Source organism: Gopherus flavomarginatus, chromosome 19, assembly GCF_025201925.1.
Source record: "Gopherus flavomarginatus isolate rGopFla2 chromosome 19, rGopFla2.mat.asm, whole genome shotgun sequence".
Taxonomy (NCBI): Eukaryota; Metazoa; Chordata; order Testudines; family Testudinidae; genus Gopherus; species Gopherus flavomarginatus.
In genome coordinates, this window is record NC_066635.1 from 18788905 (window position 1) to 18805353 (window position 16449).

At 36.6% G+C, this 16449-nt stretch overlaps 1 protein-coding gene across 1 annotated transcript in view; it reads right to left on the bottom strand.

Annotated features, from left to right (window-relative positions):
• Positions 1–912: 912 nt before the first annotated feature.
• USP32 (ubiquitin specific peptidase 32) overlaps positions 913–16449 on the bottom strand; it is a 127996-nt gene continuing 112459 nt past the window's right edge. The window contains exons 25-33 of the mRNA XM_050929690.1: positions 15912–16123; positions 14171–14355; positions 12404–12490; positions 10743–10863; positions 7691–7882; positions 6761–7055; positions 5758–6185; positions 3879–3971; positions 913–3352 (exon numbers count right to left, since the gene is read on the bottom strand). Coding sequence (XP_050785647.1) covers positions 3179–3352; positions 3879–3971; positions 5758–6185; positions 6761–7055; positions 7691–7882; positions 10743–10863; positions 12404–12490; positions 14171–14355; positions 15912–16123 — 1787 coding nt within the window. The 3' untranslated portion in view covers positions 913–3178. The remainder of the gene's footprint in view (positions 3353–3878; positions 3972–5757; positions 6186–6760; positions 7056–7690; positions 7883–10742; positions 10864–12403; positions 12491–14170; positions 14356–15911; positions 16124–16449) is intronic.

Genomic DNA, 16449 nt, shown 5'->3' on the forward strand with positions numbered 1-16449 from the left:
TGTGGCAACCAGCTTTAATAAAGAAATAGAAGGCAGAAGATTTTTTGTAACAGGTAAAGGAAACTTATTACTGTCTCGAGTGAAGTTTCTGTAAACAAAAAGATTATTTCTCTTTCTTATTCTTATTTAAAATCCTTGGTGAAAAAAGGCCACACTGAAAATCCTGACATTAGTATTCCAGAAATAAACTGCTTTTATTTGTACCCAGGGAAAAACATTAGTCAACACTGCCGCCCTGTGGTTTTGAGCTCCATTGCACTTACGCTTCCCATTTAAAAGAACAAGGACAAGTCAAATTATTAAGTTTTGTGAAAAAGATTTTAAGAAAACTTGAACTGATAGAAAACTGCACAATTTTGTTAAAATTCCATTTATTCTAAAACAAAGATTTTCAGCATGAACACTTCCCAACTTTCGGGTCAACTCAAACATCACAATATTGTGCTAACTTTTATGTTCTCATGAAGCTAATTGACACGAAACTACTAAATCTATTTTTATTGTCCAAAGTTGCAAGAAATGCAAAAAGATGACAGAAAATTAGATTTTTAATATTTTCACTTTAATAGGCTAAGATATTATTTGCAAGATAGGTATGGAAATTTACTTTTTAAAAATATGGTTAACCTAACACGTTCAGAAAATAAAAGGAACACTGTCAAATTAAAATAATCCAAAGTAATTAAAAGCAATAGTTAAAAATAAACAGAGAAATTTTTTTAGCTCATTTTAACGGGTGCATTAACAATACTGCAAAGAATTTATAAATATACCTAGTCATTCCATTCAATCCTTTGGGTCCAAAAACATATAGAAACTCTTTGAAAAAAAAAAGTATTGAAACTTCAGAGTAGAAAAAATAAACTTGCATTAAAAATTAACTTTGACACAAAGAAATTATGACACTTGGGCTGCATCCACAGTATTTAATCTGTCTGAATAATATAGTTACAGATAAACGGGTTCACTCCATATACAATTACTGATACTTTTTTTATACAGCTCATATTCCAATACATCAACACTTTTATTTACAGGGTATTTATGTACATTAATATCTTTCTAAAGTCAGTGCATTGTCAATAAGTTTTATACAATAATTTACAAAGTGAATGTAGTTAACTTAATAAATTTCCTGCTAATTCATGAATTAATTTAATTAAAAAAAAATTACAACAAATGTAACAAACACAAAAGATCAAACAACATTAGTAGATTGTGCTACCTGCTTAAATAAAATCTGTTAAAGTAAATAATTTGAAAATCTTTCAATTTTCATGGAGTTTGGCTAGGGAGATATAGACAAATGTGATCACAAAATCCCAAAATGAAAAATTCCAAAATTCATAACATTTGCTTTTCTTCAACCTCACTGTTTAGACCACTCTAAAGGTTAAAAGAACACACAGAATAGGGATCGGCATCTTAGGTCAAAGACAATACTTATTTTGAAACTGATCAATCCTTACAGAAGTACAACTTCCATTTAAGATTGTGGGGGTTTTGCCTGAGTAAAGACAGCATGATCAACTTTATATAGTTTCTTAAATGGATAAAAACAGCCCCTTTCTGAAAAGTAGATACTTACCAGTTGATTTGGCATTGTTGTAGAACACACTGAAAGGGGGTTGAATATTAACTAATTTTACAGATCTAGAATGTAAATGTAAATTTCATCAGTAATTATGCCAAGTCTAAAGAGGGATGCTTAAGGAAATGAAGGATAAAATAACTAACTTGCTGAGGCTTAGTTGAAGAAAAGGCTGAAAAAAGAGTGAAAAACATTTACCTCGATTCAGATATGCTAACAATTTAACCTGGCTAAAGTACTAAAAGAAATGCCTACTCATAAATAACATTTTTTCCAGTCTTGAACAAGCCTCAATCCTGCATTCCTTGCTCAAGCCAAAGCCCCAACTGAATTAAAAGGGGGTTTTGGATGGGCAAGAAAAGCAGAATCTAGCTGGTGAGTAATAAAATGAATGCCAAGTAGTAGCAAATTTGTTGATTAATGCTGTTAAAAAGTGGGTTTTTTTTCAAAAACCCTGCAAATTAATGCCTAGCCTGTTACAATAAGAAAATTTGAAAATGCAAACCAATTAAAAAACCAAATCCAGTTTAAATTAAGAAATGAACAAAAATCCTTCTTGCCTCTTAACATAACTATCTGACAACCATCTTTTCTGACATGTTTTAAAAGACATAGTAGAGAATAGTGACATCCATCCAATAGTGACATCCAGGGCCCTTACAGCAACAAAAATAAACAATGCTTTTGAATTGTAATTGTATGAATTTTTTTAAAAGTGCAAAATTTAAAAGCAACACTAGTAATGAAACATAACATCTTTCCTTCAATGAGTTGGGAGCACTTTGTGCAAAGTGCACATTCAGACACAACGCATATAGCCACAAATATTCCCTCCAGCCTGAACAGTCTCTCTCTTTTTTTTTCTGGAGACTTTTCAATGTCTGAAAGATAGGATTCCTCAGGCCGGATAGCCATTTATGAAACTTGCTGATTTGCACAAACAACATGTGGAGAAAACAAATTATAATAAACCATTCAAGTGCAGAAATCAATCTGCTCTCAAATAATGATTTGGTCGTGCTCCCAACATATTGAAAGCAACAATACACATAAATAGTGGCAAAAATGGAAACATTCCATAACCATTCTGCAACCTTTGTGCACTTTTCATTTTCTTGCTTTCCCTGTCTTGCCAATAAAATGGGATGAAACTTCAGGAAAAAGGAGGTAGCAATATCATGTTGTCAATAGACAACACTACAATTTTTTTCCATCATCTTGAATCTAAGGAGAACCTTAGGATTGTTAGAATAACTGGTAAACTCTACACTGCTCTGTTTAGCTCTTATTTGGACTATTTCATTTAGCTCTTATTTGGTCCTCGTTGGCTTTCATCAAACCATTTTATTTAAAGGCCAATGGCAGTTTTAATCTGATGTCTAACACCAGAATTGTTTAGAGCATGTAGTGAGATATTAGAACAAAAACAATGTTTATGTTAACTGCTAGCTAATTAGATGTTTCTTTTTGTGCTTTCTGATCACAGGATACGACAAATGACATTTAGCTCGTTCACTTCAATAACACTGTAGCCAAATGTAAGTTTCATCCTGCATGCTCTCAAACGGTCCATGGAAGACCACTTGTTTACTGTAAAACACAGTACTTTTTATAATCAGACTCAAAATCTTCATCCATGCTGCTTGTGTCTGCCATCTTTTTGCCATCTATCTTTGGCAGAAACTGTGCATAGTCTACCCCCTGCTGCTCGTAGAAAAGAATGTAGGCAGAGTCGGTGTCAATTTCATCAGGATGTAATTCCTGTAAAGCAGGACAAACATTTATTAAAACTTGCAGTTGTACCATTGTGCTACCATCAGTGAACTTAAATACATGCATTTACTGTAGAAACAATCATTTTAAATGGACAATTAGAAGAGTCACATTTTCTCAATCTACCTTATTTTATTAATCAGGCTAAATTATTTACTTGAAAATGAGTTCACTTTTATAATAATAAATGCAACTACTTAGAAAATATTTAAACCACAATTATCCAGTAGCTTCAATTCAAAATGTCTAGTACAAATGACAATTTATTTTGTCTAGATTGTTATTGGGTGACTTTTCCATTTTGTCTCAAAATCATCAAATATGTTTCCTTACTCTGTTAGCAGCATATATTCAAATTTTAATATTAAAAGTTTTCCAAGTACAATTTCAGGGCATCATTTCAATGTTCATATGTTACTAATTTTCAAGCTATTCATATTTCTAAACAAACAGTTCACATAACGTTGGGTTTCAGCCCCACAAAACTAATCTTTCATGTAAATGAAATATTTACCTTACAGCTGCTGTCATTGTAACAGTACCACTTGTTATTTGGGTTTTTGGCATAAGTGACATAATGACCTCCTCCCATAATTCCTGAATGGCACTAAAAAAAGATTTGTTTTGTATTAAAAATATATCATTCATTGAGACTGCAACCAATCTGCCTTCTGTCATTGAGTCACAATGGTTCAAGACATCCCTTGAAATCAACAGATCCTAAAATGCTCATCTACTGAATGATTCCATGTTTTAGGCTCTGGTTGGTCAAAGCTCTTTCCTCAGGTGTCAATGGAATCTAGAGTGGTTTCTAGCTACAATCTAAGTAGGACAAACCAATTGCATTATTCAAGGCGATAAAAGGTACGTCATGGATGATCTTCTGGCAGTTCCAGCTCAATCTGGCCAAACTCAATTAAATTTCTCCCTCACACCCTTTTCCTGCATTCATCTTTCTCCATTAGAAAACCTTAGACTCCACCATTTCCCCCATCACTTTTATCCTTGAAAGTATCTAATTCCTTCCCATATCCATGTATTACCAATTCGTTATCTTCTACAATATCAAGTAAGTTGGATTCTTAATTTGTCACCAAAGCTAAACAAAACCCCCACACTTTTCACATCCTGTCCCTTGCTTTACTGCAACCACTCTTCTTTGGCCTCCCAGGTGCCTACATCTCTCTGCTTCAGCATGTTTAAAACACTGCTGCAAAGACTATTTTCCTTGCCTGTTGCTCTCACCACATCACTTCCACTTCCCTAACAGTCAGGTTAGATATAAGGATACATTTAACAATATGAAAAAATGTGAAATAGAATATACTTAAGGAAGGAACTGAGTCCCCATTATTAAAAATCTTCAAAAAACGTTAGAAACATTCCCAGTGGAATCAGAGCAAAGAAAGATCTTATTTGACAAAGGAAGTGGGAATAGGTAACCTGAAAAGTCTCTTCCAATCCTAACTTCTTATGGACTGTGCTGTATTTCATATATTTTTGAATATCTGAGTTTGGCAAAGCTCACATGCTCAGGGTCTAACTCAGGGGTCGGAAACCTTTCAGAAGCGGTGTGCCGAGTCTTCATTTATTCACTCTAATTAAAGGTTTTGTGTGCCACTAATATATTTTAACCTTTTTAGAAGGTCTCTTTCTAGAAGTCTATAACATATAACTAAACTATTGGTGTATGTAAAGTAAATAAGGGTTTTAAAATGTTTAAGAAGCTTCATTTAAAATTAAATTAAAATGCAGAGCCTCCCAGACTGGTGGCCAGGACCCTATCAATGTGAGTGTCACTGAAAATCAGCTCACATGCCGCTTTCAGCACGCGTGCCATAGGTTGCCTACCCCAGGTCTAACTCATCACTGTATGTGGGGGGAATCGGAAATAATTTTCTCCCAAGCCACATTGGCAGTGACTTTGTTTTTCTCTGTAGCGTGGAATAAAGGTTGCTTGCCAGGATTATCTGGATATATCTCACAATCAGTTCCCTGCCATTGCAGGGGCTTCAGGCATTGATGCACCTATTCTCTGCCTGTGGCACACAATTTCAATTGTTGGGTGTAGTGTGAAGATGTTGGTGGCCCTGTAATACATCAGGTCAGACCTGCTGATCTGGTGGTCCCTCTTTGGTGATCCCCCTCTGGCTTTAAACTCTATGACTGATTGAAATATTCAAGCAGAAAAGCGCTGTGCAGAGATTAATTTTTCAGTTATATTCAGCTTTATGGTAAACTGAATTTACTGAGGATAACTCCACTTAATTCACCTTTTTGTTATTCTTCTCAATGACAACTGTTTCCTTCATGCACATTGCATGTGAAATTCTAAACTTAAAAAAAAAAATAGCAGTTTATGCATATTTTACTTATATAAAATGTCAACTTACCGAAATTGCATATAGATTGTAAATAGGGTTAAAACAGACTTCTCTTTGGTCATCTGTAATATCCTCCTCATTGTGGTTATCAATCACACCATTGATACTGCCATTACTATATGCATTCTGCTCACAAATGTATCCATTGGCTAAAGTCATCTCATCCTGAAAAATGAATAATTCACTCTGGCTACCACCCAAAACGTGTCCTTTGCTAATGGCATCTCCTTGGTCAGAAGTAAGTTTCTGGTCCTGGTCAGTACCATTCTCCTTACGTGCATCCAAATTTTCTTTGCTATTTGATAGTTTGTTTTTACCTATCTGTGGTAGCCGCAGCCGCCCTTTACCTTTTCCTAAAGTCCTGGGGCTGCTATTTGGGCTACTGTTTTTACTTGAAGGACAGCTGGTTCCACTTTTCCTCCCTGGTGATGGAGATGCTGTAAAAGAAAGAAGTTAAAACCTTCTAAGTAAGCAAGCTGAAAGCCTAGATTTTCCAATACAAGATTTCTTCCAATAACTAGAGATACTAACAAACTAAACTTTTGGGATGGATAACGTTTTCTTTTTAGCGACCAATTCATACTTTATAGTCAGAACTCAGATTGAGACTATTAATTTTACATGGATTAGCTGGCAGATCTTGCTTACTTACTCCCCCACCCCCCAAATCTACAATGGCACATATAGCAGTTGAAAACTTCAAGCCACAGAAAATTTGAAATGCCAATATATACCAACACTGAATAACTCAACTTCTTATTAATGACTGCTGTAATAGGCTTACAATGGAAAACTGAGGCAGAAATCAGTGTTTCAGAATAAATTTAAATTCTGAATCAATAAAACTCAAATAATTTTTCTTTGACAATGAGTACACATTTCAATTGGCTTGTATTTTATAAGTTCCAGAGTAAAGATGATTTTGAAGAAGAACTACTATACTTCTTGCTATAGGTCAATAATCACTAATTTCTACACTGCAATTTATACAGAGAGACTATTTATTCCCTACCTTTGATATTATTCAAGATGCTACTAGTGTTAAATGAGGATGGACTCCTGTTCAGCACATCCCCTTCACCTGATGTATAAGTATTTTGGAGATCTGTTTTTTTAGGCTCCCCTTGCAGAATCCGTGGCTCAGAAAGGTCATCAACTTGGGGAGTTAGTTGCTTTCGCTGACAATGACTTGGATCCCTTTGTACCAGAAAGGCACTTGGGTCAAAATTTTCACGAGGAAATTTAACAATTTTCTGAGATTTTATCCAGCGACCATTTACAAACTGAAATCGTTTCAGGTGAATTATCTAGGGTGAAACACATTAAAGAAAACAAGGTGATGGTTATATCACAATGACCTAATCAAGTAATTTAAATGTTTGTTTTATCCTTCCAGAGATATACATATTATAAGATTAGAACACAAATCAATTTGAATTGTACAATGTGTGTGATATCTGGGTCTACAGAGGCAACATCTACCAACCAACAGTAGGTAGGAGATAAAGCTTTAGTAAATAAATAAACAGTAAAGCATACTTTGTGTTCTTTGGAAAACTTATAAATTTAAAGGCAGCAAATGTAGATGTTGCATAATTTAAAGAAGAGAACAAGGCTGTGTTCCATAAAGGTAACAGAACCAATGGCACTGCAATAAATGCAATGAACATTTCAATCCTTTGCTGCAGCAGAACAACACATTTAAGCAGAGTTACAGCATCTTCCGTTTACATTACATAAAACTGATAATACATGTGTAGCAAGTTCACGTTGGGTCACCTACGATAGCCATGATTCAGTTGAGACAAAAGGGAACACAGGTAGATCTAAACCTTCCTTATTCTGTGAAAGTAGGAAGATGTACCCAGCAATCCGAACTCTTGTGATGAGTGTACGTTTTTACTGTTGCCCAAAAGAAAAAGAAAATGACTGAAAGTTGTACCAAAATAGGGGGAAGCCTCCAAAGGTCCAGTTTTTTAGTGGCTAGGCAATGAGTCTTGCACTTGGAACAGTAATACATCTCATCTTCTCCCAGCTCCTCCTCACTGGTAAAAGCTCTTAGACAGCTATCCAGATTGATGGGCTCCGCCTGAGCCCGGCGGCTTTGTTCAACACTTTCGTGCTCTTCTACAATCTAAAGAGGTTACCAGATAAGATGAACTTTGTATCTTGGAAACGTTCCTAATACCTTCAGAGTTATGAACACCAGAGTTACGAACTGCCCAGTCAACCACACACCTCATTTCGAACCCGAAGTACACAATCAGGTAGCAACAGAGATGTAAAAAAAGCAAATACAGTACAGTACTGTGTTAAACAAACTACAAAAAGGGAAAGCAGCATTTTTCTTCTGCATAGTAAAGTTTCAAAGCTGTATGAAGTTAACGTTCAGTTGTAAATTTTTGAAACAACCACCATAATGTGTTGTTCAGTTACGAATATTTCAGAGTTACGAACAGCCTCCATTCCCAAGATGCTCGTAACTGAGGTTTTACTGTACCTCAAAAACATATCAAGTATGTCAGATTCATGTACAGGGTTCTTGGAAGTATCTTGCAAACTTATTGGGGAGTAACTTATTTAACTTATTTGCAAGGAACTTCAAAAACAATTTTATGTGATAAAGTCACATGTCTGCCACCTTAATGTGAAGCTCAGGAACATAAATCTTTCAGGGGCTTAGGTATGACTGCAATACAGAGGATAGCAAGTTTCTCCACTTCAGATCATTAAAGGTGTCAGATGGAGGGAGGGAGGGAGTGGCTAAAAAAGTCAAGTTTTTTTTTATAAAAACGGAATAAGCAGGGCCTGGGGCTTTACTGTTTTCAAATAGTTTATTTTACATAGAATTTCTTCAAGCAGTGACTTTTTTTTTTTTTTTTTTTTAAAGCCCATGCTTTGGTAACCATTGTGAAATTTAGAACTAGTTAAAATAAATAACTCGTCTATGTCTCCTCTTTAAGATTATTAGGTAGAGAGATGTTACTATAGAATTTTTCAAAGACCGTCCTATTTTTGTCTGATTCCTCCGTTTCTATTGTGAAGGAAGGAAATAAATATAAGGAGCATACATTGCCTTTCATCCGAGGATCTGAAAAAATCCTTTACAAATGCTAATTAAGCCTCAGACACTCACATAAGATACAACAAGTATTACGCGTTCAGTCTACATATAGGCAAATTGAGGCACATTGAGGTCCATGGCAATTGGATGGTAGCCATCAAAAACACAGGACAACCTTAGGAAATACAGTTATTTTATTGTAGTATGTACTTAATGGCTTTTCCCATCTTTTCTGTTAATAGGCTATTCATTTTCCCTCTCAAAGTAATGAGACGTGCAAATAGCTCCACGGGTCCATTATTTAGATGCAATTCTTTTTAGTCTATCCTCTAGAATTTACTCATACTTGAAGCTAAGCTTATTAGCTACCTTCTAAGCACCACTTGGGTTACTTCCCAGAGATTCTCTCTAGAGACAATTTATCTTTACTATTCAATTTAAAGTACTATATTATTGTTTCCTATGCTATGTTCACTCATACTGCATCCTTTAAAGTGGGCATGGTCTCCTGTTGAACTACACATGTTATTGGAGACTCAGACTGACATCCATTGGACCATGGTTGGACCATTACATGATGCCTACAGAGGCATTAACTGCTCCTTGTAATAGTGGCTGACAGTAAAACAACCAGTCTACACATGTGTGTAGGGATCAAGGGTAAGGAAATCAGTCTTTGCCAGCAGAGTTTAACTCTCCATATGTCTGGCAGATACCCTTTAAGTCTTGAGGTGTGTAGTTGAACTTCCATCTTTCCCTAAGTTACCATCTTTATTCATCAATACAGGAGTATTGTTATGCAGTTAAAATCTCCTCCCAATTTAGTGTCACTCAGCCTAAACCTCACATTCTGAAAATAATCTGCAAAAAGTTTTGGCCTGACCTTGGTTTTTCGTGTAGATTCTGCCAATCGTAACTTCTTTACACAGCTTGGAGCCTCTAAGTACCAGATTTCTGCCTTCCTTATTTTTGACCTGGTCATCCACCTGTAAAGCTATGGTTTTTTAAAAAAATTATTGCCACCCCTTGTTTCTTAGCATAGTAGGCATGGGAGACAATTCCTACAGGCACTGCTGTGACATGTTCCACTCAAAGCTGCACCACGGGTGCATCCCATGAGTAGGAATGTATAGCGATCACTCAAAGAAGGGTCTGTTTTCAAAAGATTACAACCAAAAAGTTATATTTTTAATTTATTTAGGATTAAAATTTCAAAAATTGTCAGCCAAGTTCTATTTGTAAAATGTTTATTTAAACTATGCACAGCCAGGTAACACATTCTTTTAATGTACAAACTGAACATGACATCTTGGGTTTTGGGGGTTTTTTTTGCTTATGAAGTTACCCATGAGGGCACAAGTTACACAATTTACAAACAAATCACAATCCCAAAATCACTTACATGTATTATCTTTAGTCACGTAAGTAGTCCCAATAAACTAATGAGGCTACTCACGTGCATTAGGTTCAGCTTGTGCCCAAGTGCTTTCAAGTTTGGAGCCTCTCTTTTTTGTGGGTGTTGTCCTATATTTAGTGCATATATGGAGACTAAATCACATGTTATTGTATTGGGATGCACTGGGAATGTGCACCTTTTGTAGTTGTCAAAAGCTTCATCACTAAGTAAGAGACCTATGGATATACCAATGTCACACAAATTGCCCTTTACAGACAACCTTCGAGTTAGCTCTTCCCATTATTGATTTTGTATTCATTATTTCAGCAGAGGATGAAACACAAAAGCAATAATGCAAGTGCCTAAATACTGGGAATATGTTTCTAATCTCGCTCCTGCTGAGATGGACTAGTGATGAGAGCACACAACCACGAAAGTGATGTTAAAATGGGATACATTTCAGAGCTAATAAAATACAAGTAAATATCGCAACCTAATGATGTGCTGCTGGGTCTATTTTGTAAATGATTTTACCCGTTCCTGTGATGTCTGGTAGCGGAGATGAAGGGCTGTAGGATCCCAGTCTACGGCGATGTAAGCATTTCCAATATAAGCCCTGTCTTCTGAACACTCGATTTTACAACCACGGCAAAATCTAAATAAATTAAAAAAACCTTAGCCTCAATGGTGACAGATGAATTATCCAATAACTTAGATCCCTGTTAACCAGAAGGATACTTTGTTCTCCTTCTTTTTCCTGTTCTTAGACCATGGCCATGACTGTGGTGTTTGAGACTGTCTTCAGTGCCAGAAAAGTGTGTTTTTACAGTAGGATGACCCAGGCACATTAGTGATCATTCTGTAACATCCTAGTGGAGACAGGGCACCAGGTAGATTGGCAAACTCAACACTATATCCCCACCCACAGCTGACCTTGCCTAGCTACCCAGCAGTTAAAAAAATCACAGTGCCTTGTCTCCACTAGGATGTTACAGCGGGATAGCTAATGCACACACTCTTTTTGTAATCAAGACAAACCTGAATGCTTTCCAACAGTGCATTATGCAGCATGATTAGCATCTGTCATATGCGGCTCTCTTCCCCTTTCCAAATTTTGTGTAGACTTTTACGTGTGTGTGATGCAGGGTGGATTATAAGTTAAGGCAAGATTTTCCTCTTCTATGACAGTTTGTAACATAAGTAGGCTTATTTTTTGTTTCTCTTCAGTCATTTTTTCCTGGGTATAACGTCTACAGGCCCTTGTGAAGACTAGTCATCCACAGGTAGGATTTCAAGGTAGGCCAAGGACTGCCCAGTATAGAGTCAACATGATTAGTTTCAGGTTCACTAAGGGCCCAGCTGCATTACATATATAACCACTCACTAGCTTGGTTGTCTCCTACAGTAAGAGATGTACCTGATCTAATATATATGATTTAATTGCTTGTGAGGACAACATTTCAGGGTGTAAGATGGTTATACAGCGATATAGTCCAGCTTTAGGTGAATAGTTATACTGGTACTATGAATAGGCCCTAAGGTATAGCTGAGTGTTAACCCTTAAAGAACAGTTGGTAATTTTCAAGTGTTTCACATCATAGGGACAAGTCAATTTCTGATGGCTTTGGGGGACTTGAGGGTGTTCTAGACTAAGAGGAAAGGTTTCTGGCTACTGAGAAATAGGCTAAGGCTCTTCTCTACAGCAGCTCATACATGCCTTTCCCCAAGATGAGCCACCTACTGTCACTGTCAATTCCTACTCAGGCTAGGAGGCAATGATTTACATTGGGAAGGGCAGGCTTGAAATAGAAAGACATTTTCTCCATGCAGAGCGGCAGAGAGAAAGCAACCTGGTGACAAGCAGTAAGGGCTTTTGGGTGGTCACAGACTTGTTCTTTTTTGGGGTTGTGTATTGACTTGTCCTAAGGAATGTAATGGGTTAAAATATATTTGAAAACTTGGTGCTGGTCTCCTATGTTGAAGCTTGTGTGTCAGAATAGTTTTCGGCTCTGTAAGTCATAAAAGCAATTCTGCAGTGAAAGCCTGCCACTTAGGGGTTTTGGTTAAATTAAATTCCAAATTCTCATTGTTTGATATTACCTCTTGAAGTCCTGAAATCTATCAAAAATCCATTACCATAAATTAGATTTCTGATTAAGTTATCCCCTGGCTCAATCCTAGAAAGAGCAATTCACCTGTACCATGGACACCAAGCACAAGAATTTCCATCTTTCTGAACCACCCTAAGGGTAAATGGATACTGGTACCCCATGCTGTCGTCGCTGAAACAGAACAGAATACAACAAGAAACATAAGTATTGCTCAAATTCCTTACCATACACCACACACTATTCACCCTATGTTTGATTTTTTGCTTGGAAGAACGTTTAATACAGTAAGCAAGCATGATGATGCATGAGAACATCGCTTAAGGGAGACAATTCCAACCCGTTGAGAGCTGCTTAACAAAACAAGATGCCTCCCTGTGTCATCTAAATTCCAAATACACACACTGTAATGTTTGCTTTGTAAGTCTGCTCAGCAGGACAGTCACATTAAGCTGCAACATATTTTTGAGGGAGGAGTCCAAAGAGTAGCAGGCATAATTACAAGACAAATCAATCAATCACACAATCATACTACAAGCCTCATTTTATCACAAGGTAAAATAAAGCTATTGGACCATTTCCTGACAAGGACAGTAAAACTGCAGAGATGGAAATTCATAATTACTTTTAAAGATCCTGCTGAGGTAACAGATCTCACATAAGACTCTATAACAGTAGAATTCTCTCCGCATATGCTAGCAGATACATCGAGCCAATTAAGTAATAGTCCAGATTATCAGAGGTTCATAGGAATACATGAAATTGGAAAATGGTCACTCATCTCATTTGAAACATCTTTAACATAGCAAATTAAATGTTTTAATGTAAGAGACTTGTTTAGCAGTCATAATGCAGCAAGAAAGCACCCTGATGTGAACAAAGGGATATAGAAGAAGATGTGCCAGCGGCCAGATCTACACACACAATTGCACAGATACAACTAAAAGTAGGTAGGGGTGTGTGTGTGTGTGTGTGTGTGAGAAAGAGAGAGAGAGAGAGAGAGAGAGAGAGAACAAGAACTATTTAATTAAATCCACACAAAACCCTGCATGGACATATTTAATTCCATTTAAACCAGGCTTATGTCTGTTAGTCCTGTATACTTGTCTCTTTTCTCTTTCAAGTCTCATTCCTCTTTGTATACATTTAATAATTTGCCACAAAGCCAAACCTTCATCCCATTCAAGTTAAAAGCTAAATTCCCACTAACTTCACCAGGAGTAGGATTGCCATTGACAGAGTATCCATTTACGGCCCTAGCTAACATAGAAACAGACTCACTTGTTTAAATTAACTCAGCTATAAATTAATCCACCGCACAAGCTACTTATGCAATTAATTACATTCCAGACCATCTAAAATCACAGCCTCACAGAGAAAGAACAGTATCAGTATCTAATTCTTAAAATACATCAACTGTGCTCAGAGCAAAAAAAGTGAATTATTTTCCTGCACCAAGTGGCATAATGAATTATCAATTATGAATCAAAAATATGCAGTATGTAAGAATAACTTAAATTGAAACCTAAAAGCATAAGATAGATAACTATATTAAAGGACATCATTATTTAATTTGTAATCCATAAAGATGACATGGCTACAAAAACAACTCACCAGATGAAATCCACAGGCAACAATGCATTTGAGCTAAAAATATATGCAACAGTTTCTAAAATAGTTGACATTTAGAGTTTAATTGGGCATTAAGACCGTATCTTCATCTTATGGAAAGTCTCATGTCAGCAATTAAATTGACAAAGCAAGGCTAAGCACTAATACTTCTGAATCCTCATAAGGAGGTCTGTATCATAGTAAAGAGTAATCCCAAGCCACAGGTTAGCACATCCAACTCACCAGTCTTGTGCATGGTTACTAGCTTCCTGGGGAGGGAGAGGGCTGGCAAGCCGGGAAACCTGAATCCATACTGCGTCATACAAGTCTTTTTTCCGAGTATGAACAGTACATGGAACAATTAATGGCATTCCAAAGAGACTGGGACGATTCTTCTGAGATGAAAGGAAATATAGTTCTGTCCGCATCTGTATTTACAAATTAAAGGAATGAACGTAATGTATTTTTGTGTGCGCATTAACTGATATGACCATTAGAAAGCTGACTCTTTCCACCTGTCATTCACTTCAGTATTTTCCTGTGCTCTGTTTGATCTTGAAAGAGACTAATAATTCTACAATAAAATCACTGCGCTTCTCTGAATCATGCTAGTAAGTCAGCATTAAAAAATGGTTTTTTTTAAAGTTGAGTTATGGTCTGGAAGTTCTGTCATTGTCTTTTTATTTACTATAGCAAATGTCATATAGACTGCAATTCCTAGGCTGTATCAGCATTTCCATCATAAACCTATATTAAACTAAACTTCTATTTAATATTACTTATGTCTTTCCCTTCCCCACCAACTGGTAACATTTAAAAATGTAAAGCGGCATCTCTACATGTAAGTTATCCATCCCCTAGCATAAACTCTGCCCAGTGTTTATCCCTTGAAAAAAAAAGATGGTATTGTGACTAGAAATCACAACAGGAAGTCAGATTTGGGCTCTGTGGACTTTGGGTGATCTTGGACAAGTCACTTAACGTTTGTGCCTTATTCTCCCTATCTATAAGAATGGGAACAATACATCCTGTGTAACAGATGTTGAGGCTTAATACATTTGTGTTTATAAAACATATTGAGACCCCTGGATAAAACAAACTAGTATTAGCCAGCTGACCCCCACCACTAATATAATGCCTAGAAATAGAAAGCTCTAAACATGAACTTTTGATGGAGTTTCTGCAAGCAATTTGCTTTGCCTTATGGGGCTGCATAACTAGTTTGGATCTGCTAAAGAATATTACACCAGTTCCCTAAAAGATCTCCTACCAACACTTACATGAGGGCTATGGTGGCAGTTTTGGACAATGGTTAAAAAAAGCCCCACACAAATATACTATGAAAACGAAAGTTATGCAGCCTTCTAGCCCACAAACCACGGGCTGTAAATGTTAACTGCTTCTAATGCCTGAAGGCTGAGAAAGTATACAGAGTGCAGAGTTATCTGAGGCACTCAGTTAACCAGCCCTGACATTTACAGTTTAACTTGGCTACAGATGCATTTACAAAGAGCATTTGACACTAACAGAATGACCTGCAAATGTACCATGTGCCTTAACTCTAAACTTGTTCTTTAAAGGAGGTGATGCTGCTCCAGGTAAAGGGAAAGAAAAGAGTTTCAAGTAGCTTCTCAAATCAGATTTCTTCTGATCAGAGTGGACGCCTGAAAGCAAGATAGATTGGACTACAATGAATGGTCAAAAATGTGTCTTAGCACTAAGGAAATATGCTAAGAGTCACTGAGGAAAGTAAAACACCTACATTAGACATTGTGGCTAAACTTTCAAAGGAAAGCATAACACGTGCTCCTACAACTTCACATGTATGTCTACATAACAGGTGATTGTGCAAATAAATAAGCAGTTGTGTTCTCTTCTTAGGGCTGCAAATATACTTTCATTCATCACAGCTCCACCCAAAAAAATCACTGCCTTTTACAAGTAGCCTACACCACACACTGTAACTAGTGCAGAATATACTAACCATTTTTCTGTGGACTGCAATGATGTAGCCTATAAATGGACTATCAGAAAGCAAGGACATATGACCATTCATCATCCCATTGGCAAAGTTATTCTCTGTTCCACATGGCACTATAGTATTTGGCATTCCATTGGGAATTAGTGTTGGTCTGGGGAAATCCCCATTCATCATTATGTTGAGCATTCCATTAGCTGATGGTCCAGTGGAGAGATCTGAATTTAAGTACAAACACATGATTACTGAATTATGATACTTGCACTATTAATATTTATGAACTATGATTCAGCTGCTTTAGCTACAAATCAATCTGCTCAAACTTGCTTGTTAAATGCTATCTTGTATAGCAGTGACCCATGTCATTTACTTAATGCCAGGAATCTACACACCATAGTATACATGGACTACAGATAAACATTCACATCTATCCCTTAATACCACTTCAAAAACTATTAAGTCCTTGAGAAGCAGATGTAGCCAGTCTCAGTCTCAATATACATCCCACTGTTAGCAATGTCTACTGCTCAAAACAGGAGAATGA